This window comes from Cyprinodon variegatus, unplaced genomic scaffold (assembly GCF_000732505.1).
Source record: "Cyprinodon variegatus isolate N-32 unplaced genomic scaffold, C_variegatus-1.0 Scaffold176, whole genome shotgun sequence".
Lineage (NCBI taxonomy): Eukaryota > Metazoa > Chordata > Actinopteri > Cyprinodontiformes > Cyprinodontidae > Cyprinodon > Cyprinodon variegatus.
Genome location: NW_015150629.1, coordinates 873,260 through 884,517, shown reverse-complemented (window position 1 = coordinate 884,517; position 11,258 = coordinate 873,260). Strand labels below are relative to the sequence as shown.

The following is an 11,258-nucleotide window of genomic DNA, read 5'->3' as shown; positions in this document are numbered from 1 at the left end:
TCATTTTTGACTCATCATTCTGTCCAATTTGCTCTTGCATGCACACATCGTACACTTTGTCACTTTGAACATTTGTTCCGGTTTCCTGAGAGTATATTTCCGAGGCGTAGGAGTTATTCTGTCTTTTCTCATCTTAAACTTTTCTTATCTTAAACTTTGGAGGACTCTTAAGGAGTTATTTTAACTCCCTATAATTAAACTGGCAGACGTTATATGTCAGTTTTGTGGTGTTATTTGAGTTTTTGGTAAAGGTCTCTTGTGAAAATATTACAAAAGTAGCATACAGCTGAGACCAGAATGACAAACAAGACATAAAATGTTAATTCAAACTTAAAAAAAAAAAAAAACTTAAATAAAAGCGAGGCTTCTAAGCCAGTTTATAATTTAGATCTCTGAATCAACCTGCCACACACTGGATCTTCTGTCTGGATGCAATAATGGTTAGCTTGAACATTTCTGAAAAAGAAAAACTTAACATGAAACATTGAGATGGCTGGGGGAGGCAGATTGTGCAGCAGCAATTCAAATGTGCTCTGCAGTCCAATGAAGTGGAGATGAATAGAAAGCTCTGATTAAAGGTTAGCTGTATGATGGCTTGGAGAGCTGTTGCACTTCAGAGCCTTGCATCATCTGCTCTGACAGCACCATTCTTAAATGAAATCCCTATCTTCCGTTCATCTTTTAATTGCAGTCATGGTTCAAAACATAAAATGAACAAACCTACAAAGCATTTGCTCTCTGTCCAGGTTGGTGGGAAAACGAGAACTAGATTCTTTCTGGAACAGGTGTTTGGCTGGTTTCTGCACTCTGAAATACATTTTTTTTTTAGATCATCATATCAACAATGATCAGCCTCTTCTGAAGCTCTTCTGGCTCCAGCCTGCTCTGCATACCTAGAACCAGAACTAAACATGGAGAAGCAGCATTTAGTTCCTATGCTCCACTTATCTGGAACAAACTTCCAGAAAACTGTAAAAGTGCGGAAAGCCTGAGTTCCTTTAAATCAAGACTAAAAACACATTTGTTTAGGTTTGCCTTCGACTGATTTAGTTAAACAGTTCAACTAAAACATATTTTCTTTAGTACAACTGTTTTTAATATTCTTTTTTGTTTCTGCATTTTTTTATTTTTTTTTTTTTTTTCCTACTTGCTTTAACTCTGTTTTATCCTCCTGTATTTTAATCATGTAAATCACTTTGCATTGTCTTTGTACTGAATTGTGTTATACAAATAAATTTGCCTTGCCTTGCCTTTTACCTCAGGTAAAATGGAGAGAGAAAAATCTTTACACTTATTTATGTTAGGAACACTTGCTTGTGTTAAAAATGCTTTGCTTCATTGCACGCTGAACTCCTTATGAGATATATGAAGGTAAACATATAACACAGTGAACGGTACCATATTAATATAGACACATCAATTAGAGATTGTTGCAAAGCTGAAGCAATCTGCTGTGGCTCCTTAGGTAAATTGTTTTAGGCGACTTAAATAAGGTCCTTCCTTATCATCCTTTTAAGTAAACGGTAAGCCCATTTTCCTGAAATGATTACTTTGCCGCTCCAGCTCTCTCACTTGTACCTTTTGGCTTCACACTCTCTTTTTTGGTGTGTTTATTTGTCACAGCACTACCAATGGGCATAGGATAAACATTACAGTGTTTTCACTGGTGAGACATGCACGAGCGCAGATGCACAATTTTTCTAAGTCGGAACCATACTGTTTGTGTATCTGTGTAGCTAGAGCCTTAATAAGTCATAAACCAAAATGCACAAAGAAAATAACACAAGAAATTCAGCACTAGGAATTAGCTTGCATGGCGAGCACTATCTAACAACAATAAACAATTATAATGGATCAAAATATGAATACAAGTTAGAACCTAAGCTAAACAAGTAGCTGTGGATTTTATTAGTAAATGATAACTGCCAGTTTATTAATGTATATTTGCCCTAGTCTAATAGTTGGATGCCCTTAATCTTATATGAGTAAAAAGAAATTCTAAGAGATCATGAATTGAAAAAGCTTCCTGGATGGGAAGGGATACGTCTTAAAACTTGGAAACAAAGTCTAGTGGATAGTTTTTATTTTTTTGGAATGACTATGACCTGGATAACGGAGAATCTTCGCCAGCATAAGAGATCGTGATTTAATCAGTATTATTATAGAATTAGAAAAGGCTTTATTGCCAAGTAATGTTTTACAAGCTTGAGAATTTCTCTCAGTGAAAAGCTGCTTCACTTAGACAAATTTACTACTGACTTAAACAAACTTGTAAACATATAATTTGATATAAAATATGCAATATTTATAAAATATATGTTAAACTGTAAAATATATATATTTAATCTATATTTAACTGTAAAATAGTGCAATTTTTTGAAGATAAAAAAGCACAATTGCAGAACTTAAAAATACGTATCAACAATATGAATTAAAGGTATAGGAGGAAGTTATTTTTTCCTCACGGATCATCTAAATAAGTGGTCCTCCTAATTGTCAATCATTATGGTGATATGTTTACATAATAGTGGAAAAATTGCAAACCTTATTTTGGAAAGTAAGCTTGTATGCATGATACAAACAGCAACTTTTAAACAGAGCGTGCACAAGGAGAAATTGACATATTGCAAGCTCTCACACACCTTTATTAGGTGTTCCCTCTCAGGAGCAGGATTGTTTTTTTTTTAAAGTGGAGAGTCATTACAAAAATTTGCGAAAATCCTCCACAATACCTTTAAATGAAATAGTATTTACATTTGCTGACAGAGATATTTGCATTTGTTAACAGGATTAGTTGTAGGCGGTAAAACGTTGGAGAACAAAAATGCAGAATACCGACTATAGGAGGCGCTGTTTCTTATGTGTCAAGAATGCTCTACATATTTTCACTACACAAAGCGAATATAAATTAATGAGTTCATATTCAAGTTTTTATCTTTTTTTATAGAGTAAAGATATAGATCAAAGCTTCTACTCAGCTGTTTATGGCCACTAAGAAGAAAAATGCTTGTTGTCCTCTCAATTTCGTTTAGAAATTTTTATCATTTGGTTTTTGATTAGAAAGTCCAGTTAAAATATACCCCCATTAAAGTCAAGTTATTAAAAAAAAAGAAAAAAAAAAAAGTATTCTTATTTTAGGTTTCTGACACTGTTTGTTCCAGGTAGTTTTCCTCAGCAGCAGTGAACGCATCACGGGCCCCTGATCCATTGATCCACAGATCCAGGCGCCGGTGGGACTCCTTGCTGTTTCCACGCCCACTACTTTCACTCCCATTGTGGTGAATCTCCGGCTCTCACACACTTTGAAAGACTTCCAGGAGTTGGAGCGACGGCAAGAGGAGGATCAACGCTGAAAACGGAAGAAAACATCATAAACACATCTACTACCATGCATGGATTTACCTCTTTAATTTGGGGACCGTAAAGGGGGCGCGATGGTTTGCCTTGCTGGGAGAACTTGAGGCTCTTACCGCGGAGGAGGAGGGGGGGCATACTCTGCTATAAAGTTGCAAAAGAACTTCCCTTCAAGTTCTTGTTTTTGTTTGTTTGTTTTTTTCCCCCCTCGCCACCACTTCAGCGGTCCACACTCCGTGTTCCCTCCTGCCACCATGGCGAGGCGGACTGCGGAGCCTCGGACGCCGATGACTGGCGCTGCTTTCCGGGATAAACAGCTTCCCGTGCGCCGCCGCGCGCTGCTGCCTTTCCCCTGGCGCCTAGTTCTGGTTTGTTGGGCTCTCTCTGGTGGATACTGCCAAGAACACACGGAGTTCTCTATCCTGAAAGAAGCGCAAGTTTTGGCGGAGCAAATGAAAAAACTGTCCTCGGAGGAGCTGGGAGTATTTACGATGCAGGTAGGAAGAAAAAAAGAAAACAGCAGAAAATCTATAGTTTTTTAATAATTAGTTAATTGTTAACTAATGTGGAGCTCCTTGCATGCGCACTAACCGTGTTTAAGGAAGCGTTGGATTGTTATGAAACAATAAGCTGAGGCGTTGCAGCGCTGAAGCAATGCTTTGAAGTTTGGCTGCATTAATGTGGAGCATCAGCATAGGGTCCTTCCTTCAATCTGAACGAGGAATAGCATCAGGAGACATTCTGCAGAAGGGCCTGCCACCAAATCAAAGAAATAATCCGTGTTTCTATGCATTTAATCATCTGTTATCCAGTGGCTTTAGTTAACAGTCTGCTTTAAATGCTCTGCTCTGTCCTAGTTTAATCACAAATAAGGCCAATTCACCCCTCACCCCAACAGAGCTATTCAAACTGCCTATAAATGTGTTTATTGCGGAGATGCAGCAATCAAAGAACGCGCAATTGTCCAGTTGGTCAACTTTTCTGCACATGTGGAGTTAAGTATAAAAATGGTCTGTGTCATCAGATAGAATTTTAGATCTTAAAATCAAACGTGCATTTAAAACAGATTTAAATGCATGTGTGGTCTTCAGAGTTTCTCCTCCAGGAGATGCATTCAAGGAATGTCCTTACATGCATCAAAATGTAGAAGGATCCTCTATTTCTTCCCAACCAACAGCAGCTGTTTTAAATAGGTTTTTACATGTGGTTTGATGCACCGCTGCTGGGGTTCATTTTGAAATTCCTTCATGTTCAGTTTGATTCAAAAATGATTGTTTCTTCAGCTGAATCTGCTGCACGTATTTCCATTTTACATTGTTAATGGAAAAGAACAAAAACATACATTTCAATTACTTAAAATTACAAAAGAAATGAGGCTGATGAGTGCTTTTCTGGTTTTGAGCAATTGGATCAATTTCAAAACGCATATAAAAAATTATGGTGCATCCATTTTCTTTTACAGTTTAAAAAGGTTACTGCCGGGTGTGTTTTAGAAATGCACAAATCCAGGCTAGATGGGGGGCCGGGGGTGGCCATGGCCACCCTTAGCCAATCATTGGCCACCCCTACCATTTATTTCCCTCTAATACAGATGGTGGCCGCACTAATACTCTCAATTGGAATATTCCAAAACAAAACAAACAAAAGATTACTTTACAACAAAAACACTGGTTGATTCTGCACATCAATATACTAACATTAAAGATAAGTACAGAATGCATGCTCTTCAGAAATAGATTTTGTTTTATGGGGTAAAGAGAAAATGTCTCTGCAAATCATAGATAAATAACTGTTTTAATAAAAAATTATTAAATAATCAATTTATGTAGATATTAGTACTTGTAAATGTCAATTTTATTCGGAATGATTACTGATAAAAGTAGGTAAGTAAACAATGGAAAAGACGTTCGCTCAAAACTCAAACCTGAAAGAATTTTATCCACTATGCCTTTTATTTAGCACAGATGTTTAAATATATATGCGTCTATTTGTTAGAAAAGGCTGTTGGAAAGTATAGTTTTTCTTTATTTAGAAAATATGGATGTTTTGCTTGTTAATATTCCTGTTGGAACAGTGTAGATTGACCGTGAGGTTTTGGTGCGTATCTACTTCTGGCCACCTCTCATTGTACATTGGTTATTGCCTTGCCACCCTTATTAAAATTTTCTGGCTAGGCCTCTGGCAAGCAGTGCAATCTCTCCCATTAAGGTATATTCTTTCCCTAAAAAAGTAGTTTGATTCCAGCAGAAAATCCAAACTGCACCAAACAACAGCAACAAGCTGACAGAACCAAATAGGTTCAGGATGTTGGTGTTATGTTTTACTCCATTTATATGAACAGCAAGTTCTTGACCTTCTTGTTTTAGAGATAAACTGATGTCTATCAAGTGTAATCTGTTGATTTTAGAGTTTGAAAGAAAAATTAAAGATCTATAAAACATGAAAGGGGAAAACGAGAGTTGAAAATGAAGGATTCACAGGATTATCCCTATTTCTGAATCAAACAATGGTGCTGATGTGTTTGGGTGCTAATGTTGGGAGTTTTTAGTTTCAGCGCATTTAATGAATAGGAATAGGGATCTTCTCTGTCCTAACTAATTAATTGGTATTTTTTAAAGCAGTTATCAGGCATGAAAAACCTTTTAATTTCATTGCAGCTGTGGCTTATTGGAAGCAGACCGTATGAACACCTTCAAACCAAACCCTGTCGTGTCCATCCATGCAGAGTGCTATAAACACACCAAATGGCAGGGTGCAGGGGTGGTGGTTGCTGGGTGGATTTGAGGCATTTGGGGGTGTTTTGCACTTCAGAGGCAGAGGAGCTCACAAGCCTGGAGCACAGAGGCAAGGCAGCAGTGGAGGAGGGGGGGACTAGGCCCCAAATGTTGTTTCATCTCCTCTGCCTCCTCACTGAGCTGCCTTCATCCCAGCACCGGGAGTCGGCTTTGAGGGCTTCCTCTGATCCCAGCAGATCCGCTGTTGTCACTGCTCATCCCCTCCCCAAGCCCCAGTTTGTGCTCCCTCTCTTCTCTCCCCCCTCCCTGACTTATTTTTGCAGCTTTGTCTCTGCATTATTCTTGTTTTTTTCTTCCTATAAATACACAGAATTAGTGGCTGTTTTTCTCTCAAATAATACAGAAGCCGTTCTGTCGACTACAAAGACGCGATTAATTAGAAGACAATTTTAGCTTTTGTCAGTCTCCGTTTAAACTTTTATGACTGATTTAAAATTTATAGCAAAAAAGTGGCATTCGGCGTCACTCCGATGTGTCGGGGGAAGCTCCCCAGAGCTGTCATGTTGTTGCATAAGCTGTGAGAATCCGTCTCTGCGGGAAGCTTGTCTGACTGATTGAGATGCATTTCATGCAGACACGATCGGAGCACTTTTGTTTTGTACACAATGTGGAAATTCCAGTTTTTTTTCTTCTTCCTCTAAATGTTTTTAACTGAGCAGTGTATAAGTTTGCTTTTAGTCACTCCCTGCAGTTCCTCACATGCGTCGCATGTGAGAAAGCAGCTGTCCAGATCCGAGTGGATGAAAAGCTGTGTGGACTTGATCCCATGAGCTTTGTGGTGCAGTCTGTTCTGTGTCCCAAAGATTTATGCTAAATAAGAACAATGTTTGCTTTGTTAGTTATGTCTTTTTAGGCCAAAGATATTTCAATAATTGGTAATATTTGGATGAATTGTAGCTTCACTTTTCAATAATGCAGAGGTTGCTACGCTCCCCATTAATTAGTACAAGATAACTAAAAATCTGAGCTTTTCTTTTTCTTCTATATGTTGCTGCTTCTTGCAGATTCTTTCCAGGTAGTAGTTCAAAGGAATGTTTGACCCCTAAATATTTTCATACTTTGTGATGCTGCCACTATTTTAATATATTTCACACATCAGAATGTGCTGAATTTTGAAATGAAAGGAAAAGTTGTTTAATTTTTTTTTTTGGTAACTAAAAAATCATTTTTATTTGTAGAAGAACTCCACTTTTACAATACAAATTAGATGTTCATTAAATCTGCCAAATTTCTAGATTATTTTACATTACATCCTTTTATTTTAAAACTTAAAGTCGTAGTGAAGTCATATTTAAATGTAAAATCATTCTGGCTTAAACATGTATATAAATGTATTGTCCCAAAAGTTAAAATTATTTCTATTTTTAAAAAAATCCTGTCTTAAAATCTGTGTTCTTTTTTTTTTATTATCGTATGCAGGCCAGTTAATTATACGTCAGCTGGTACACCTAAATTCGGCCAATCAAATATCAACGGTCATCTGTCAATCAAATTTTTTTCGGTCATAGCATCTTGATTCATAAGTCGCAGCTAATGTACGCAACGGTTGAAATAAGAATCATTTAGTTTCCTATTGAGTTCCGTCCCAGTGTTCACGGGCATGGACGTCTTTGTCTTCAGCAGGCGTAGAGCTAACAGAGCGTTGCGAACTGTCACTGTTGCGATGCAAGGGCTCAAACATATACGGCTGTAAGCCTTCTTCACCAAACCAAGCTTCTGCCGCCCTGGCGTCCTCTTCCACAACAACTTCGTTCCCACTTTCCTCCTCTGAATAAAAAATGTATGATGGAGGAGACTCATCCGTGACCTCTGACTGAAACTCTCCTCCTCTTGCATGTTTCCGCTGTCGTTGCTAAGTGCTACTTGGTCCCAATGTAATTTCCCTTTGGGAACCTGCTAGCACTAAGTTGCGAACTGGTTAGCAAGATGCTTCCAACAAACTGGCCACAACCAAACTTGCTTGCGAACCTTCCGCCACAACAATCCGCCCTCTTGATAAACAAGCAATCACATTCCCTTTATTCACTGGTGTAAAGTCGTGCACCACTCGGGAGAATTTGGAAATGCAACTGTTCGAACAGCCATATCCCTACGACTTTAAGGCATTTCAGCATTTTAACTTGTATATTTTTCTGAAATAAATCACTCTGGTATGTATGTAGAGATGCTGGTGAAGATTCTCAGTCATCCATGTCTATAGTCATTCAAAAAAAACAACAACAAACCAATGGACTTTGTTTCCAAATTTAAAGACGTTTCGCTTCCCGTGACCAGAATGTTCACATTTTGGACAAAGAGGATGATTCCTTCCTGCTATCATCACAACCCCCACCCCCTTACAGGGGAACACCTCGCCTGTTTAGCCATTCCAACAATTGCCTTTAACGACCCCCCATTTAAAGACAATGCCGGTGTTGGGTATTACAGGCAAGAAAGAAAGAAACCAATCGACCCCCGTTCCATAGAGGCGGACCTATTCGACCGTTTCAATTTGCATGTTTTCTAAGCCAAAACAAGGCTTTGTTTTTGGTCCACCCTATAAAGCCTTGAACTCAATGCTATTTCTGACATTTTGAATTAAAAAAGCTTCCTGGGTGGGAAACGAAACATCTTCAAACTTGGAAACAAAGTCCAGTGTTTTTTTTTTTTTTACTTTTTTGGAATATATGCAGAGATGTTTAAATCCTGTTATTTGTTTACTTGTTCATCTATATTTTTGCCAATACAGTTTTGTCTTAAAAAAAAAAAAAAATTAAAGATGGGATGAAAAGCTATTTACGAAAAGGAGTGGAGCTAAAAAAAATGTCTCAGGGAGGACTGGACGGTTATTAATAACGACTAGTAAAATATAAGAAAATGTATTGGTTGTTCAGCCAAATCCAAAAACGCATCATAGCAACCGCCTTAGCAACCAAATGCTTCGGCAACAAAACCAGTGATAGTCACACCGGGTAATTGGTTATCATCTGAGAGGAGCTAAATAGATCATGTTTTGATTTTGATCAGCACATTTTTGCTGTTGTTTGTAACGACAATTCCAGCTGTTCTATTAAGGCCTTAAAGGTTTGTTTGTGAAAATCGGTGAACTAATGACATCGCAAACACAAACAAACGACAAGTCCCTTGTTTTTCGTTTGTTTGTTGCTGTTTCAAAGGTTATCTGGAAACTGTAAACTAAGCTATGGACGTGCCACAAGCACTTCTTAGTCCATCAGGTAAAAATGTAAATCCTTTGGCACAGCTGTAAACGGTCAACAACGTCACTGACAGGGTCGGCGGTCAGGGTGTTAATCCGAAGTGGCTCAGGGGCCCATGCTAACTCTGGAAGAGGACTCTGGACTATAATGAGCACTCTACAAATCTGGCCTTTGATAAAAGAGTAAGGAGAGCATAAGATGTCCCTTGAAAGGTTTTAAAGATTTATCACTAATAAAAAAAGGAATTTTTGTTTGGCGTGCTTGGTGTTCAGAATGGCAGCTCCAAAAAAGCTATCAAGACAATATTTAAAAATCATGTAAAAAAAAAAAAAAAAAGTTTTCAGTGGATTTTGTATTATTTCCTACAATGATTTGAGTGATTTTTCAGTTGCACATCTTTTGAAGGGCTGTTTCATGGAAGGGTCTTGTTGTTGAATGAGTGTCTGAGAATCTGGAATGTAATTGTAGTTGTCTGCGCTCCACCCTTCATTCTTATACGGCTGTGTAATCTGAGACTAACCAGCCTGTTAGCAGGTTACCCGTGGGATGGGAACCTGTGCCGATGATGCTTTGCTCCAGTTAATGTTATTTATTTATTTATTTATTTTTTCTCCTGTTTCTTGCTCAACATATCCAGGATGGTTTTATTTTTTCTCAGGTGATTTTTTATTTTTCTCCTGCTTCAGTTGGAGAACAGTTGCAGATTTCATGAGGTAGGGGTTGCTCATCAACTTGTTCAGAAGAATCACTTTGTTTGGGATAAATTTAATCTTTATATTAAAACCCTATTTATTTTCTGAAGTCTTTGTTTTATTTCGACAATTTTTTTTGTTTTTAATGTTTCATATTACTGAGAAATATCTGGGAAACTCTCCAATGCATTGATATTGTAGAGAGACCATACCGTTCAACAGAAATTGACTGATGCAATCCGCCGACTGATTTGTTTTTACCTTTGTATCTGTGTACGTGTGCATTCTCAGATTCATTAGTGCTTTCAGCAGCCAGTCCTTGAGATCACATGTAGTGCATGCATTGCTGCTCCCCTCCATTTGCTATAAATGATTAATAAAAAAAAATAATGGTTATAGATTTTTTTTCTTTAAATTATGGCTTGTGTAACATTTTTCTATCACTTCGTTATTTGGAGTAAAAATAAGTAAGCTTGTCTTGAAGAGATATAGATCTAAAATATCGGCAGTAGATATAAAAAATTATCTGTATCAGCATTAAAATATGAAATCGATTAATTTCTATGATAGAGGTCACTTTCTCAAAATGAGTAAAACATTATATTCCCTTTAAGTACATCAAATTTCACACAATCTTTCTAAAATAAAAAAGCATCAGTTTATCATAGTCCTGCTAAAATATGAGCCTGTCCAATGTAAACCAGATTTGGGTGCATGCCGCATAACTCCAACAAAAACAGGCCTGCAGATTGTAATATTGACATATAATTTATGAGCTGTATTTCTCATCCCCAGCTGACATTGAAAAAACCCACAATGCCCTTAAGAGATGTATTTGGTTTTATAATCGGTGTTTTAAGCATTTACTGTAGGTTTTATGTCTCTCCTTTGTTGCTGGTCCACATTAAAGCTTATTTTCCAGTCTGACAAAAGACTTTGCCAAGGCTTTTAAAATGCAGGAGGCTGTCTAACCTGCCAAATAAAGTTTTAGTTTTATTTCTGCCTCCAGGCTTTAAGGGTTTCATTTTTTTCATGTTGTTGAATGCATGACTTTACTTCCTGTGTGGAAAAGGGCTGATTTCTAGCTAGCATGTATAGATCTGTGCACTAGATCCAACTCTCTCTTCCCAGATAGTGCAACTAGAGGCCTGGAGTCAGGAAGGTAACGTCTTAGTTCAGTTAAATTTAAAGTGATGAAAATACCAGAGCCTCTAGGATTT

General features: G+C 37.6%; 1 protein-coding gene across 1 annotated transcript in view; it reads left to right on the top strand.

Moving 5' to 3' along the window:
- The first annotated feature begins 3,608 nt into the window (after positions 1 to 3,608).
- Positions 3,609 to 11,258, top strand: part of cachd1 (cache domain containing 1) — a 99,124-nt gene continuing 91,474 nt past the window's right edge. Inside the window, exon 1 of the mRNA XM_015378669.1 lies at positions 3,609 to 3,851. Within this exon, the coding sequence (XP_015234155.1) occupies positions 3,609 to 3,851 (243 nt within the window). The remainder of the gene's footprint in view (positions 3,852 to 11,258) is intronic.